Source organism: Pararge aegeria, chromosome 3 (genome assembly GCF_905163445.1).
Source record: "Pararge aegeria chromosome 3, ilParAegt1.1, whole genome shotgun sequence".
Taxonomy (NCBI): Eukaryota; Metazoa; Arthropoda; class Insecta; order Lepidoptera; family Nymphalidae; genus Pararge; species Pararge aegeria.
In genome coordinates, this window is record NC_053182.1 from 15,129,164 (window position 1) to 15,147,809 (window position 18,646).

General features: G+C 36.7%; 1 protein-coding gene across 2 annotated transcripts in view; it reads left to right on the forward strand.

Moving 5' to 3' along the window:
* The window catches only part of LOC120637077 (LIM domain transcription factor LMO4), a 289,676-nt gene that overhangs the window by 207,816 nt on the left and 63,214 nt on the right, over positions 1–18,646 (forward strand). For both annotated transcript variants that reach the window (XM_039908696.1, XM_039908695.1), the window contains exons 3-4: positions 8,092–8,250; positions 8,722–8,917. In XM_039908696.1, coding sequence (XP_039764630.1) covers positions 8,092–8,250; positions 8,722–8,854 — 292 coding nt within the window. In that variant the 3' untranslated portion in view covers positions 8,855–8,917. The remainder of the gene's footprint in view (positions 1–8,091; positions 8,251–8,721; positions 8,918–18,646) is intronic.

Consider the following 18,646-nt stretch of genomic DNA (forward strand, 5'->3'; position numbering starts at 1 on the left):
CTATAACCGTCCACAGTAATAAGACTATTTATTCTAAAAAAAAAAAAATGGTAATTGGATCATTGGAGACCTAAATTAGCTCAACAGCAACTCCAAGAACGCCTTGTTGTGCGGAAAAAGGTAGAAGGCACTAGAGCGCGGTGTAGGTCACCCATGTAAGGGCCGATCGAATGCAAGCGGACCAGCAGCGGGGCGGCGAGTGCTAGTGGGCCATTTCTTGATTACCAAAACTAGCTGAGCACTGCGTGTTCACCCACGTTATTCATACTTTTCGTAGCTTAATCTTATGGAGCCTATATCCATTCACCTCAAGAAGAATATTAGCTCGTGCAAACAATCTTTTTTTTCATTGGGATATTCTATAGCAGATCCATGGCAGTAGGTATGACACACTCACAGTGCTTGTACTTTATCCCTAACGTAAAAAGTCGTGGGAACGCACGCGATTCTTAGAGTTTAGAGTTTTTGTATCTACTATACACATAATAAAATCATAGAATAGCCGTATCTCGACATAAAAGATTTTTGTAAAAAGATAACTGGGAGAAGAAGTTAGAACTAAATGCAAGTTTGGCTGTTTGTTACATGTCTGTTTGTCTGTTGGTTTGTGCGCGAATCACGCAAAAACAACTGAACGGATTTTACTGCTACACATCTATCAAATAAACTGTTCCATCGGAATGCTTTAAAAACAAAAACAATAGCGGACGAATGTCTTGATCTATAAAATTATATATAATACGTATACTTATTTAGTATAAGCATCTCGAAGACACACCATACAATACTACCTTCGCTGAAAAAGCACTCGTATAACGTTTCCGCGGGATTCATAAAATAGCGTATTATCTTCTTCACGGCTGCATACACCGATCTTAATGACTTTTTGCATATAGATAGCCTCCATACTAGAGGTACATAGGTAACTTTTGTCCCAAGATGTAAATGGCACCCGCAGGTTTTTCAAAAATAATGTTAATAGTGAACTAACCAACAATTCACAATAAGAGCCGGTAATGTATTGACCGCACCACGTCGGCAGAAATAAGCATGACGGTGGTATTTCCCTAGACGAGCTCTGTCACAGGGCTCTGTCTCTGTCTACTGCAAAAAGCTCTACTAGGTTCTGAGCTCTGTCAGCTCAGGATTCAATGTGATGGTGACCAGAGCTTATACTTTATCAGTACGTCGTAGGCACTCTTTTGCGATCTTTTTTTGATTTTTGTCAAACTCCCCGCCGCAGCGGTGAGCGCTGTGGTTTTAAGCTGAAGGTCCCGAGCTAGATTCCCGGTACTTCCTACCAGGTTAGCCCACTACTATCTTAGACTGCATCACTACTTACCACCATGCAGGGAGACAAAAATTATATCTTTTTATAATTTTTATTAGTGTTTTTACCTACACTTGGAGGAATTATCAATTTTATTAATTTAAAATGCATATAAAAAATTTCGGAACCCTAATAAAAACACTAATAAAAATTATAAAAAGATATAATTTTTATAAATTTAATATAAAATTATAAATTTGTTATCTCTTGTTCCAAACGTGTCTCATTGTAGTATGGACCTTTGAAAAAGTAGATCGAAACTGCAACGTTTCCTACTAGATGACGTTACAGTCGCTATAAGACTGATGTGAAAGGCATATACTAATTTCGGCATCGACGGTAGGAGAGCCGTTGCTTAGTTGGTGAAAGCGCTCAGGCCGCGATTCCCCGAGAGTCGCAGGTTCAAATCCTGTCGGTTCCGAAATTTTTAATATGCATTTTAAATTTAAAAAAATTATATCCTGACAGAGGACATAATCGAACTGTAAACCTGCTAAAGCGCAGGAGCATGGAATAGGAGAAGTTTACCCCCATTTATAATAAATGCTTGGATACATATCACATATATTACTTGGATATGCTCTGTGAGTTAATAAAGCTGTGTAAGAAGAAAAAATTTTATCCTCCCGCTAGCCATGCAGGTGAGATTGCAATCAAGGGCTAACTTGTCGTGGTATGAAAAAAAGGTCCTTTATTAGACTGTATTATATGTCATCGATGCATTTAATCAACTTTTATTACCGAGTGATCGCTAATGCATAATAATAGGCCAGTTGATGAAGCTAGTAGCGGTAATTACGCTTATTTATATGTTAATATAATTTATTTAAAGTACACCTAAATAATTACTTTAGTAATAATGATCAATCATGGTAATTGGCAAGGTGTTTTTGTACATTAACGGCATCTGTAGGTTAAACACATTATATGGGGTAAAAAAGAAATGTTTAATTATAAAACTTCATTATAACCAGGGATTTTTTTATAGGCGTACCTGTTGGAGTACCTTAGTTTGTCGTAGGGGGTGTGTGACATTATGTCACGTTGTAACGATAAAACTTAATACTATAGGAATTTACATTATATATAGTAGAGTTCTAATTATAGTACTGGCAAACGAAAATTGATTCTGAAATTTACAAAGTTTTAGACAAGAAGCGATTTTATTTATATTCTTCACTTTCTACATATCAAAAGTACCATCTAGGTGCTCATTTGAATAAAGAAATATTTGACTTTGAAAGTGCGTAATTTGGGAAAATTAATAGTAGGATATACGTCTAAAAGTATAAAGGCGAATGGCTATGAAGTCCATTATTTTTAATTGTGATATTATTAAACTAAAGGTAACACACCACACTCATTAAAAATAATTAACATGTTTTATATATACGCTTATTAAAAAATACTTCAAATGCCGTTCGTGAACGTAGATTATATGTACTTTTATAATAATAATTACCGATGGACGTTGGGGTCGCATGATGCTGGAATGGGGACCAGTAAACGCAGCGTTGGTAGACCCCCGACGAGGTGGACATAAGGCTAGTCGCAGAGAGCCGCTAGACCCAAACGGCACAAGACCGTGGTATTTGGGAATCCCTACAAAATACTACGGACATAGTTCAACGAGTGAGCGAGGCATATAGCTCGGAGAACCGATTGACTTTGGGGTCCCTAGGTGCTGGAATGGCGACCTCGCGCCGTTAAACACAGCTTTGGTAGACACCCAAGTAGGTGGACAGATGACATCAAACTAGGCGCAGGGAGCCGCTGGCCAAGCCCAAGATCGTGTTATTTGGGAATCCCAACAAAATACCTATGTCTAGCAGTGGACGTCAATCGGCCAATATGATGATGATGAAATAATAAATAATGCTAGGACCACTAAAATAATGGTTAGTTACTATTAAAATAAATTTGTAGCAACAAATTCTTTTATTGGTATGAATTACCCAAAAAATCCAAGCCAATCTTTCTTTGTAACAGACACATTTTGAAAAATTCATAATAAGCAATAATTTTAGTTTGAAATCATCCACAGTAGTTCTAGGGTTTTTGCTAAGGCTCGATTTAACAATTATCTTTTGACACTCAATAGAGTTCAGTGGCGTGAATAGAGTTTTTGTCCAAACATAAAATGGAACAATCCTTCGCATTAATGAGTCATACAAAATGTTTAGGGTAGGCAGAGCTTTTGTGCATGTGCATGCCACTGAAAGAGTTTCAACATTAAATAAATGTGCTGGAAAGTAGGCCAGTAACTCTCTGCTTCCCTCCAGCAACTTGATACCACTTTTTTGAAGATTTCTTCACATCGATAACTTTGGTTCAAGGGGTCGCCTCTTTTTTAATTTGATTATGTGAACTGTGATAAAATAATAGCTCTATATGAAACCTATAGTTAACGATCATAATTCAGAGCTGTAAATCATAACTGCATAGTACTACTACTTCTTAAAGTTTAAACCTACTATGCAGTTTTAGCTTTCATGACAAGGACCTTAATCTAGAGTAATACTGCACTACTCAAATGTTACATTTAATTAAATATTAAAGTAAAAGGTATTAATGAAATAAGATAATAAAACATGTGTTTCTGATTGTACGTAGCACCCGCTGATTTATGGCAGTTGTCATTATTTTGCTTTATTGTCCATTTATCAAAGTTTAACGAGCTGTAATCGCGGTTATTTCGCTTGTTAAAATTATTGCCGCTCTAAAGGGGACGGCCACACTGCCAAGACAGATTTGACTAATGACACTTTAAAAATTAATGATATAGTGTTTATAAATATATATTTCGGAGTGTGCTCGGGAACAATATGGTCTAGTTTCTCCCCAACCTCAATTCCATCTAATTAACGGCATCTGTATCGCCTACGTAGATGATATGGCGTGGACAAGTGCTTTGCTTTTTAACCCCCAATGCAAAAATAACTAGGTGTTATAAGTTAGACGTATGTGTGTGGGGATGTGTGACTGTAGCAACGTAACTCCCGAACGAATGAACTGATTTTGATTTTTTTTTGTTTGCCAAGTGAATTAGTTGGGAGTGTTATTAGCCATGTTTGATGAAAATCTGTCCAAGATGGCCGCCGCTACAAAATAGCGAATTACATTTCATTTTTACAATTCCATCAATATGAGTATCAAATGAAAAAGGGCTTTACTAGTGTCAGTGGTTTTTTATATTTTTAATTCAATAAATATATTAGCTAGTGGAGATATACCTATCCCGGTTGCCATAAACAAAAGATGAAGTTCTACCTACTTTTCTGCCCGTCTTTAAACTTCCGAGTCACTTATATGTCGAGTAGGTATACTTTATAATAATATAATATATTTAATATATTTTTATAATATACTAGCCGTTTCCAGCCCGCTTCGCTGGGCGAATTGAAAAAGGAAATAAATTACATTTTATGTTTCATTTTTATATTTTTTTCATATTTTTATTATTCTCCTTTTTTTTTATTTTTGTATGAACATAAATAGGCCCCGCGGATAGAACTGTAAGCATCGATATTGTTTAGACTTACTCAAATTCCAAATTCCATCGATTTAGCCTGTATCTTTCATCCAGGTGATTTTTCTCACTAATATTCATTGTAACTTTCAATGTGCAATCATTATAACATTTCCGTGCCTTTCTTCCAAAAATTAATAATAATTGACATGAAGAAAAAAATTTGAAATGAGCATTGAAAGTTTAAGTTAAAGTCATTGCAAGTCTCATATGTGAAGTTGAAATCTGTTAAGGTTCAAGTGCGACGAATTTTCTGTTAACTAAAATTTTCTCCGTGACATCAATTTTTTATAGAAAATTAATTGTACATGTTTTTTATGAATTCTATTGGAATAAGTAACTAAATTTCTTTTCCACAACTCATGTGCTTGGAAAATGCATTCATTTTAATCTGTTACATTTCCGCGATCCCGCAATAAAAGAATTCGTCGGTTATGTAGTCTGCAAAAGTAAAATGAATGTAAAATTCCTAGTCCGTTGATTGGATAGCTACATGTAAAGTTAAGTTTTTGAAACCTCTCAATGACTTTTTCTCCGCTGCCAAAAAGACGATTGTTGTAAGGAAATACACGAATATCCCTACATACACGAAGATCCCTACCAAATTTGGAGTCTGTAGAAGTTACAGGTTAGAAATAAAAATTTTAGATTTTAACACCCACCCCCGCAATTCCTGTCGGAAGTAGACTTTATTGAAATCCATTTTGAGATGTTCTTTATGTGAATAATAAAAGATTCCTACCATATTTAGAATTTTTAGAAGCTATATTTCGAAATTGAAATTTTTTATTGTTAACACCCACCCCCGCGAACCTGATTGGAGATGATTCATTGTAAAATCCGCTCGAAGATCATTTTTATATTACATATAGAACACTCTCACTAAATTTGGAGTCTATAGGAGCTATCGCTTGGAAATTGAAAATTTTCATTGTTAACGCCCCCGCAATCTTCTTTGGGGTGGGATATCGTAAAATTTGTTCATAAATCATTTTTACATCACTTATAGAAAATTCCTACAAAATTTGGAGCTTGTAGGAGCTTTAGCTGGAAAATTAAAAATATTAATTGTTAATACCCACCCCCGCAACCCCCTGTGGGGTGAGCTATCGTAAAATTCGTTCATAGCCTATTTCTACACCTCTTACAGAAGATTCCTACCAAATTTGAAGTCTATAGGAGCTATAGTTTAAAAACGGGAATTGTTCATTGTTAACGCCCCCGCAATCCCTTTGGGGAATGAATTTTTTAAAATCTATTCATAGCTGACCTCTACATAGCAAAAGTAATATTCCTACCAAGTTTCACGTTTCTAAGTCTTATGGTTCCCGAGATTTCGTGGTGAGTGACTATATAGAGGGGAATTCTTCGATTATCATCGAAATTTTTAACTTTTTATCGGGCTTTTTTAAAATTTTCTTACATACAAAACTTTCTCCTGACAATTCTGAAGATAAAAAAAAGCCCAATTGGTCCAGCCGTTCTCCACTACCGTGAGTAGATTCTTAGCTGAATGTAAAAAACCATAATCCGTTTAATACACTCTGTTGAAATCCATGAAAACAAAAGAATCAAGAGAAAATGCTTATCTTTTGTTTTTATTAGCGGGATAAATGTTCATAAAAGTAAAACAGCAATAAAAAAATGAAGGAATGTTGGAATTCAAAAAATAGATAGCCATAAACCATCTAGGAAAAATTTCGCATCGAATGGTGGTAGTTTCATGTCGATACGATCAGTGGTTTAGGCGTGATTGAGCCTCAAACGAAGACCATTTTCATTTTATATATATAGATTAGTTATTACACACCAAAACAGATTACATAAACACTGATAATGATCTTTTCTAGGCAACCACTAAGTGGAAGGACAACAGATTCAAAGGATAGTGGTTAGTGTACAAATTAAAAGATAGGTATATAATACATATAAAACAAACTTACATAAAATTACGTCTACTATAAGATACGACAAATTTAAATAAATATTTTATATAGAGCAATAAATATATATATATATATATATATATATACGCGGTTTATATGATGATATAAGCTATAAAAACCCTACTTAGACCAAACTTACATATATACTTATTTATAAACCTATAAAAGGATTAAATAAATAAAGTAATTTGGATTTATATTTTCTTAAAATAATAAAACTGCTCCAATGCGTATTGGCTGGATACAATTATTATTATCATCGCATGTTTGTGATTATAACCCAGACCGATGGTTAAACTTGCACTCCGAGACACTTTTACAACTCCGCAACTGAAAATTCCTAACATAAATAATACATATAATATACTCGTACACCTATCTGCTTCCATGTACTATACTCGTAGTAGAAATTTTTAAACTATACGTATTTTTAAAATGTATTAAAAGTACAACTCACATAAATGTTTACTAACTGTACGAATTTCAATCGCTCAAGATGCAAAAGCACTAAATTCAACAATCAGGAGTGAACCGATAAATTGTGTAAGATTTAGTTGCTCCGCTATTTCTGAGATGAAAAGCTTTGACCAATCCATTTCCACAAATACACTTGTGAATGTACCTATCTATAGTCTACAGTCATACATACATCAGACCAGCTGTGCCACGCGGTTTCACCTGTGTTAAATTCAAGAGGCAAGTTACACAAAAGGCACACAAAGACCTGGTCAAAAGCCAATTTCCTGCCTAAAAATCCGCGCCAGCAATATGAATACAAAGTCACTTGTTAGAGCAGCAGTTAATAAAGTACGCTAAAAGCTATTATCATTGCTAACTTCGCATAAGAAGAAGAAGAAAGCCTGCGAAGGAACCAAAGAAATAGCGCTTTCGGTAAATAATCAAAAAAACTTTTGTTTTATGAATAATTGACGGATCAATGTGGTAAGTAAATCATCGCCTAAAGACAGAGAGAGAACACTTGCAGGGCATGCAAGAAAAAGATCCTACAAATTGTCCATTACATGAACCTGAGGCGAAGAGCCAAAGCCCCATGTACCTGTAGTCACACCGGCAACAACGCCTTTCAGACCGGAGCACAACAATGCTTTCCACAGATAAACTCTGTCACAAAATGATCTATAGGTACTGCGCCTAAAACTTCCACGACGACTTCCTTTGTTTGATTGATTGTAATTATACATTCCAACTAGACGATCTTGTTGGCATGGTCAAAAAATAACTTTACAAGCAAATGTACTCTAGTAGCTATTATCCACTTGTTACAGAATGTTCGGATCAAGCGGCGCGTGCGCAGCGTGCGGGCAGGCGATCCCCGCGAGCGAGTTCGTGATGCGGACGAACGCGCCCCAACAGCCCTTGCACGTGTTCCACATAAAATGCTTCGCATGCTCCAAGTGTGGGTCACACCTCATGCAGGGCGATAGGTGTGTATATATAGTAGGACCAATTTCCCTTAGCTGGTTAAAAATATAGAAAAATCATAGGCGCTTCTCATAAAAACTACAAACCAGATGTTCTGCGTACCGTTTAGGAAGCTTTAAGGCAAGGCCAAACTAAACGGTATTCAAGATTGAGACCAAATACAAAGGGCGAGGGACATGTTATAGTTCGCTCGCAGGATATAATCTTAAACACGCCGATAAGGACTCAGGTTGGAAACTCGCTTTAGTGAAAAAATTTATATACGAGTAAAAACCAAACTTTACATTCTTAATAGAAGGAAAGTGAGATATCAAAGCATTCTTAACTCTCCGTCCGACTCTATCTGTCCGTCCTCCGTCCATTTGCAAAATTCAGAAGGCTAGGACTACTTAAAAAAACCACAATATATACCATTGATTGAATCGCTGATTTGTGATATCCTATGTAGTATCGAATCTTTCTCTCCGCGTCAGGTACTACATGCTCGCGGGGTCACTAGTATGCGAGCAAGATTGGCAGAAGCTAATGAAGAACACAAACGCAGCGACGCCCGGCGCGCCTGTGCGCAAGGGCAAAGTGGGTCGTCCGCGTCGCTCGCGCGAATGAGCGTTGCCTGCGCACGCGCACACGCCCGCGCCTGCACAACTCTCGCACAGGGACTACGAGGAGGTGAGCCATCACCTAAAATTTTATTGTCATTTCTTTACATTTTATTTTACGGCCACATGCAAAGGTAGAAAATTTTGAGCTTTAGCGAATAGAGTAGATTTTAAGCTAGATCACAGGCGGGAACGAGTCGTGGAGTGCACGACAGGCCCTAGACACGGCTTCTTCTAATATAATATATCCTCCTGGCCGTATCCGACCACAGCGACTCCTTCTAGCTATTATGAGCGTACCTGATGTGCTCTCAAGTGACTGGCATAACCACTCTTTGTTTTAAATGTGCGATCACATTAACAGCATGTCAGTACTCCACCAATTATATTGTAATATATGGCCGTCGATGGTCTGGCCTTTATCTAATTACGCCTAGCATCTTGCTCTGCGCGCCTTTTAACTTCAAACTCCGATACTTTTTTATTTACGGAGTGTCTCCATCGCGGCCGATCTTCTGCTTCACATTCCCACAGTGATGGGGCCATATCACATCTCTTCATGTGCCGCTTTAGCACATCTTTATATCGCAAGAGTTGCCCGCCCTGTTTACGTTTCCCAACCTGCAATTCGGATAATTCTAATATAATACATCTTTAAATATTCTGGTAATATCATGTCCATAAACACATCAAATGTAATGTAGCTAACTTCTTCTCTAGATATGCCTAAAATACTGATTAGTGAAAATTGTCTTATTTTCTACGGCTTTAAAAACTTAGCTATGCGACAAATCTGTTTTGTATTATTAAGTTTATCCGATTCCTTATACACTGTTCACTTTCGAATCAACTGCAGTTAGAAGACTTACTTAAAATGGTAACAGTCAATCCTAGGCCTATAATATCCAGGTTTTAATTGGTCTTCATTGACGAGAAAATGTGGGAAGACCCATAACTTTAATAGCAGTTGCTCTACAGTAGACCTTCTCTTATTATACAGAGTTGAATATAAACTTCCAGAAAGGCCTGTACTTATTTACATTAAAACCATAAACTTTTTTTCTACAACTTTTCAATATTCAGTACTAATTTATTTTATACAAAAAAATCAATAAATCGTGTTTCTGTAATGGCTGAAAAACCAAATACATGTATGTCCCAGTTGCCAAACCGCTGCGATGGCGCATGATAGAGTCTTGTTTCGCGCGCTGTTGCCGACGTTGCATTAAAGAGTAATAACAAGTAGAGTATCTATGTAAAATATTGAATATTTCTTAAACTATCGTATTAAAAAAAATCGGAGAACGAAATGTTGTTAGTTTTAATATAAATAAGTAAAGGCCGAGAGATTTCTGGTAGTATTTATTTATCCCTGTATAACTATGCCGATTCTATTGAACAACTAATTTGGCTAGTTAGAAACTAGTGCTGTCAATTTCACATTGTTTGCCCTGAAAACGACTACTAGGTACTATTTTTTAGACATTGTCGACCTCCTTGACGCATTGGTAAACAATGTAGACTTATGAGCGGAGTTCGATCACCGGGTAATTTGGGAATTAATCATTTCTCCAATTTCTGCTATCTGTTCTGGTGGGAGACCAACAAAAAGTTTAGAAACCGAATGCGTAAATGGCCTTAATATAACTGCCTATATGGCCGGTATATGAGCCTGCGACGATCTTAGAGTGCATTACTTACTAACCAGTGAGATTGCTTTCATAGGCTAATTTATCGTGGAATAAAAAAAGTAGTTTTAGTTTAGATATGAAATTTGTGAACAAAAAATTGGAACCGCTACCTATTCAAATATTTCTTATATATTTAATTCGTTATTAGCAATATAGAATTTTACTTACGTAGATGACTTTACAAAGCACTCTATTTTTTGACTACAACTTTTATACAAAATAATTATAATATAATCTAGAGAATGTAAAATTAAATTAAATCTAATTTTACGATCCGTGTGACTGTGAACGCATTCAATGTATTCTAATTGCAATTAGCATCTCAATTATCGAATTAAACACCTCTAAATGGAAATAGACACATATTGATTGGGTACACTGATATAGTTATCAAATATTATAACTATGAAATTATATATTAGGAACCTTTACATAAATACATATTGGCTTTGTATATTACACCGCATTAACTGATCAGTTAACGGCCATGATTAGGCTGATTCGCATGCCAAGATAAACAGTGAATTATTTTAATTATCATTGTATCCTAAAGCAAATATCCCTGAATTTGCACGCTCGCGATTTCTCCCATGGTCTTTACCGTCAGTCAAATCATTAATGTTCCACAGCCAGGGTTTAGGAGAGGTGGGTTTAAAGCTGGAGAAGTAGTATACTCGCTAATAACACTATGTAAATTGTAATATGTGGATATTAATGAGTATTTTGGTTGTTTAAGTTTTTTAAATTATTAATAATATAATGATATTTCGTCTAAGTGTAATAATGAACTCTATGAAGTTGAAGCTTGAAGCACTGCCCAGTTGTGGGACATAACAGTAGAAGATAAAAGCTATTATACTCATACATGCCACTAATGTCAACCGTAAAAATACTTATCTACATTGTCTATGAAATAAAATGTCCATTAACTCGTTACGGGATGTAAGCATTCTAAATAGATGTTTGTTATTTTTTTTACCTGTTTGCATTTCGTCTCATGTTATCTCCAAGGCCGCCCACTTCGAAATCCACTGTCTAATAATACAGTTTTGAGTTAAGAAATCTGATACCGCGTTATTATCTTACTATCCTACAGACCTCGGCTCATGGTCAATTTTCGTTAAGTACTGCTCAAATAACTGTGTGATAAATAAAATATCGTTCCAAAGCGTACGAAGTCGCTGGAAACGGCTATATTTTTACGATTATACCAAATAAAGATGGAAGATTTATAAACTGGGACTAAAGTAAGCAGTCTTAAAATATTTAATTAATTTCAGTAGCAAATGTCATTAAAAGGACACGTTTATTGTAATGAAAATGAATTAATTTTGAACCAGTATTATATTAGCTATACGAGTATTAGCTGTTCTAATGGAATTTTCGTAGATCAAGTTATATCTAACTCCCTTTTGTTTATGAAAGACTTCTTATTTACTCCTACCACTAATATTTGTGTAAAACATTCACGTTTTGATTTGCTGAAAGATGAATAAAACAAAACTAATTATTTATTAGCTTTATATATTAACGTTTTTAATCAACTAAATATAGTATCTTTACGAAAATATCTTTAATATTGGGGTATTATTAATTCAACCACAAATGGTTAGATCTAAATTTCAAATATAACAAAACTCTACCCACTGCGAATCAACGCATAGATGGTTCCAGGTGACTTCTTGACAAGCGTGACGTTTTCTTTAGGAGTTCCTTAAAATACAAGGTGGACATTAAGAAAGGATTTTCAAAAATTTATTTTGATCCCGTGATGTGCATTTGCACAATGCATTTTAATCGATAGAATAACCAGCCACATTTGAGAGTTTAATATAATATAATGTTTAAACATCATTTATAGCGGTATTTAATGACTTTTTGCTGACAAAGAGTATTGTGAAACAGCGAAATAAAATTAAAAATCATGCCGAAATCACGTTTTTTGCGTGACATAGACACAAATACCACACACACGCGAGGTTAAATATATTTAAAACCGGTTCTTATTGTTTTATAATTTCAGCAACATTAACGTTTTTATTCTAAGTGCATATTTTAAAGAGGTGTAGAGGACCAAGTTGGTAAAGAAACCGCCGCGCGCTTAGTATTTTATCTGAGCTAAAGAGCCTGTTTAACCCATTAATTCGAGTATGAGACGAGCTACAGAGGAGTGTAGAGTATAGTGAAGAAATGCAATTAAGCTGTTCAATGAACACCACACAGAGTGCGCTTTGTTTATTATATGAGCGATTTACTCGCCTGGAACGCACTAACTTCAAACTACTTAAATATTTTTATCATGTTTGAAGAAGATAGAAGCTTATTTAAACCGTTTGAGTTTTTAGAACTGTAAAATAAAGAGCCTTACACACTCGAGCGGAACCGCTTTTGATTTTCTATTGGCTTCGCATGCTCGGTTTGCCTTTAAAAGATCACTTTTAGTGATAAGGCCGCCTTTGCACCCTTGTTTTCCTATTGTGTTGTGTTGCAATAAAGTTTTTCTATTCTATGAAGCAGAAGTCTATCTTTTTCATAATCATGTTTATCTTTCAATCAATCTTTCAATCAACGTTCACTGCTGGACATAGGTCTTTTGTAAGGATTTCCAAATAACACGATCATGGGCTTGGGTCCAGCGGCTCCCTGCGCCTAGTTTGACGTCATCTGTCCACCTATTTGGGCTATACCAAAGCTGTGTTTAACGGCGCGAGTTCGCCATTCCAGCACCTAGGGACCCCAAAGTCAATCGGTTCTCCGAGCTATATGCCTCGCTCATTTCCAATTAAGCTTCGCGACTCGTTGAGCTATGTCCGTAAATATGGTTCTTCTACAGATCTAATCGTAGCGATACTCCGAGCATAAATCTTTCTATCGCTGCTGTGTGACTGACCCTTCATATGTGAGACCCATTGTCAGCGACCACGTAGTCTAATTTAGTGCGTATATTTTCTTTCTTTTGAGTCATGTTTACATATATATGTAGAAGCTTTCACCCCCTTTTCACTAACTTGAGGTGGGGATGGATGGCCTTGTCCTGTCAACCAGTTTAATTTGCGAAGTCGTACGCAGCAGCTATTTAGTACTTTTTTCATTTAGTATTGTAGTTTTCATATATTTCATAGTTGTCTTTTTCGTTCTTCTTTCTTTCCACTGTGTGCAATATAGAATTTATCTATGTATCTATCCTGTTGTATTGTTAGGTTAGTGCTAACGTGTCAAAGTTTACCCACCCTTCCACACTCGGCCCTAAATACCGCTAATGATATTTATAAACGCTTTGACACAAGTTTCCCATCGCAGTACTCAGTGTTCACAGAGATAGTTCATAGAGTTAATTATCTCGTAGAGGCGACCATCGTCCAACTGCCGCGGGCGTCTCCTATCCGTGCACTTGCTTACGGCGCTTCACAAAATGCTCCGCTAACCAGTTCCAAAGTTTAAATACCCAAAACTTATTTCGGCAACTCATAAAACTATTGTCCAGTCCTGCTAATGAAACAACTTACAAGTCTATAAACACTAGACGCCGGTGTTGTAGGATAGGAGATAACAGGAACATTTAGTATCGTTTATATACATTAAGATGATAATTATTATTACAAGTTACAGTGTCTTAAGCAAAAAACTAAAGTTTTAGTTTTATTTTTGAAATCGTCAAAGATTCTTTGTTTTTATTTTGTATGCCTACCATTAAAATAATAATTAAATAATAGTACAATTTTTTTAAGAACAAATTTCAATGTGGTACTTAATTCTTTCCGCATTGTCAAATAGCTTCTTAGCCAGCTTGCTTTACAATAAATAGAGTTAATGGGCACACGGCTATCTAACATTAATGCAAGTATTGTGTTATAGTACGGATGCGTGACTACGCGTACAAACTGATGTGGGGTCTGTGACGTTACAGCCCACATCAGTTTGTACGCGACATCTACCCCTAATACAAAATAAGCTCGAGATAACTTGCGCCTGCTAAGCGCGCTTCTAATTTGGACTGCATCGTCATCGCAGGGCGAATTACTTAAATAAAATAAATGAAGTGCGAATTGGAATAACTGTAGCTACATGTGTCAAAACTTCAACTTATTCGGGTCAATAGATTTGAAGTAAATAGGCTGGGATTATTATGTAGCCATAAAAATGTGCTTTTGTTTTGTTTGTTTGTTATGAGTGACTTAAAAAATGTTAGGCGGTCTCCGCGACTGTAATAGTTTGGTAGGGTAAACTAATCGAAACGCGACGGGAATTCATTACCACCACACCATTAAAACTATGTCCTAAACACCAAACAAAGGACCCTATTACTTTGTGACGGTGGTCAAAGGCGCGATGTTAATTGGAAAGCACCTGGTAACGACAGCACCTTTATCGCGAGTATTTGGTGTAAAAATCAAGTTTGGACCCACCCTCGCCACAGGTTCAAAGACTTGACCGTTGCTTTGTAACACGATTACTCGGACTTGTCGAAAGTTAATTAAATAACGTTTTTCCAAATTACCCCCCGGGCTCGACATCAAAGTGCCCTGGCGTTTCGCTTTGGGAATCTTTCACAAAGGGAAATGGCTCGGGGCTAGATTCGAGGCTCGCTCTGATCTCTGCTCCGACTTAATGCGCTGGACAGGTGAGATCCTCAACTCTTTGTCAAAGGCTAAGTGAATAGGCGTCCGTAAACTTCGCAGTTGTTCAGCGTTACCGCAGATCATTGCGTACAAAGGGCGATCTCAAGGACGTTTTCGTTTCTCTACACCATAAAATACGCCGTACCTATAAACCTTGGTGTCGGTTACTCCTTTTCAAGATTATAATCTCTTCTTCAATTTTAGTCTTAGAGGCTCTGCAATTAGGCCGACATAACAAAACTGTGTATTTGGAGTTTTTGTTTGAAAACATAAATTATCACTGGGTTAAAGACTGCAGACGATCTAGTATGCGGTTGACATTTGTATTACGAAGTTTTATATTGTGATTGATGATCGATATCTATCTAGTAGCAATCTAATTCTATATACCGGCGGCGCTGGCACGCAATCGCGAGGTCGTTTGCAGTGAGTTAGCACGACATTCGAAAGTTAAACTTATTAAATATTCTCTTTCGATTTGATTTACGTCTACTTGCATATTAATAAAAATTCTTATCGCTCGAGTTCAAAAACGCAAAATACTTTTACAACATAGCGTCGAAATGTTCAAGCTCTAGATACATGTGCCAAGCAATGTCACTAATGAGCGATGGTGATGTCTTTTTTTCTTTTTGCATCAGCGTAACGTAGATTGGCGAGCCTCGGAATGAGGCTGTGCCATCAATGATTATGAGCCCTAGGTTTTTGCCAAGGGATCGTCGAACTGAGGGCTTAAACATAAAAAAAGCATGCGGGGCAGTCTATGGGGAATGCTCATAGAAATGCTGATGAAAACTAAATCAATGTACGTATATACGAAGTATACATATAGCTTATGGAAAGCGTGCGGTGACAATGACGCAAGTTTCATGTTTACGTTCATCCAAAAAGTTCACATATGTACACAGTTTTCGTATAGCTCACGGAAAGCGTTCGGTGACGATGACGCGAGTTCCATTTTTTTTTAGTTCATCCAAACATTGCTCAACCTAAAGAAGAAGTCTAAAGAAGGTTTCACTTCAAAACATTCTTTTAATTTAAATGAAGCGTAATACAAGAACTTTTGAAACGTCAAGTCTGTCGGTTGTAGTATCAGCATTTGCCGTTTTCCAACATCAGCATATTAACAATAATTATTTTGTGTTGCGAGAGAATGCGGGGAGGTGTAATGTCAAGCAACCTTGTCGTTGCCTCGTGAGGCTGAACCTCGGTATAAGCGATTGGAGTTAAGGGGATTAGGCTGGTGATCAGTCCGCATGCTTCCAAGGCCGTAATTTGAGCTCACGTCCATATGACGTCAGAAAGCGAGTACCTCTTCCTTCTGCGGAGACGCTGTGCAGAAGTTGATAGTGTGTCCTGGGTCTTCTTTAGAGTGGCGCTAAGGTCGTTTGAGTGAATTGGGATGTCGGGTTGAGAGGACGATGAGCGAGAGATTAGCAATATTATATCGTTCATTCTAAATAGAGATAGATAGAGAGAGATGACGCCTTACTTTTTCCCTATATCAAAATAAATCCTACAACATTCCTTCGTGATCTTAAAAGTTTAAAACTATAACTGAATATTCAAAACCCGAATAGTATACAATTAAATTAAAAAAACAGCCAGCAGTTATTAAGATAATCATGGTCGAAAAGTATCGTTTTCCTCTAATTTGAAGCCAAGACTCGAGGTTATTTACTTTAACGTTTTTTTTCCTAAACGATCGATGCCCTTCGTAAGACCGCGCCGGACAGCGAACCCGCTACCGTTGCGTGCTGGTAACGATCCACCGCTCTCACCTTAATCATTTTCACACTAATTATCCGTTTCAAGTACACTCGGTAAGTATTTATAGAAGCCGAGATTATCGTACATTAATCTAATAAAGGCGGTGGTAGCGCATTGGATAGGAGCTCGACTTCACTTTCGGCACGCACTTCTAACTTGTGAGATATCACTTACTTCAACGGTGAAGGAACACATCGTGAGGAAACCTGCATGCTTGAAAGTTCTACATCATGTTCTCAAAGGTGTGTGGAATCCGCACTGGGCCAGCGTAGTCGACTACGGCCTTAACCCCTTCTCATTGTGGGAGGAGACCCGGGCTCTGTAGTGGGCCGGTAATGAGTTGATGCTCATGATGATTATATCTTAATAATTAAAGCTCAGAATGATTGGGTATTTTGCCAAAATGCCTTCTTATAGAAGTACTGAAAATAGCGCTAGTGAAAGTTTTCATGTCACATGCGCCTTCCTGCTTTCTGAGTCCAAGGCCGTGGGCTCGAATCCCACAGCTGGACAATGTTTGTGTGATGGACCTGAATGTTTTTCGGTGTCTGGGTATTTATCTGTATATTATAAGCACCCTCAAGTCACCTTATTACCAATAACAACGCTTACTTTTGCTATGTGTGTATTGTCATTGTATATTTATTTATTTTTTATAGAAAAAATATATGGAGGTCGAAACTTTAAAATTTGACAATTCGAATACAAAGACAGGTTTACGCGTGTCATTGGCGAATTACAATGTGCTGAATTGGCACACCTAAAAGCTAAAAAAGCAAATTATGAAGAAAAAGTGTACTCCAAATAAAGATTCTTATTTTGGTAACGCCACTGGCCCTGCGAAGCCACATATGTCGTATGAGCGCTTTGACGTCATTAAATGTAGACTAACAAGGATATGTTTTTTAAGTTAAAGGCATTATGCAGTTAGATTTTCTCGCATTTCTGAACGAGACGATCGGTTGTCATTCTGTGATTGGTCCGGTAGATGCATAACGGCGGGAACCAATCAGATAGATTGGATCCCACCTGGACGGCTGTGAGTTTTGGCGGCAGAATATGGTATTTTACTTCGCGGGTTAAATTCTTCTCTAGAATGCCAGAAAGTAAATTGCGAAGTTGTGTAGTATAAGTATTGTATACAATTACGATAGCTTAAAAATAATTTAAAATTTATAATAATTATACCTATATATAAATTTGATATTTACTCCAAGTTTTGGTAAACACTTTAATCTTTTTAACTCTATTTGTAGCAGAAGTAAACGTGTATCCGATAAATATTTTACTAAGAATGCACGTGGCAACCGCTATTAAATAAGCACAAAAGTATGTGTAATAATCGTGTGAAATACATATGAATTTAATTTTATAATCGCCATTACTGGTATTACGGGCAAGGTGATCCGCCTTAGAGCGAAGTGTGTCAAGAAATTAGTGTTTAATTTATTCATTGGCCCCGGTTCGTGTCTAGTTTAGTTATTACGAAGGTAGTTTAGGCGGCAGACTAAGGAATTAATCAAGCCTGACACTTATGCGAGGGACGGGGTGATGAGTGACTACTTCAAATCTATAGAAAAGATTGTTTGTTTGTTTGATTTTTCTTAAACGCCCTAACTAAGCAACCGAATAACTTGATTTTTCGCGTAGAGTTAGTTGAAAGGACAGGGAGTAATATAGGCTACTTCCTAACCTATGGAAAAAACAGTTCCCGGACGG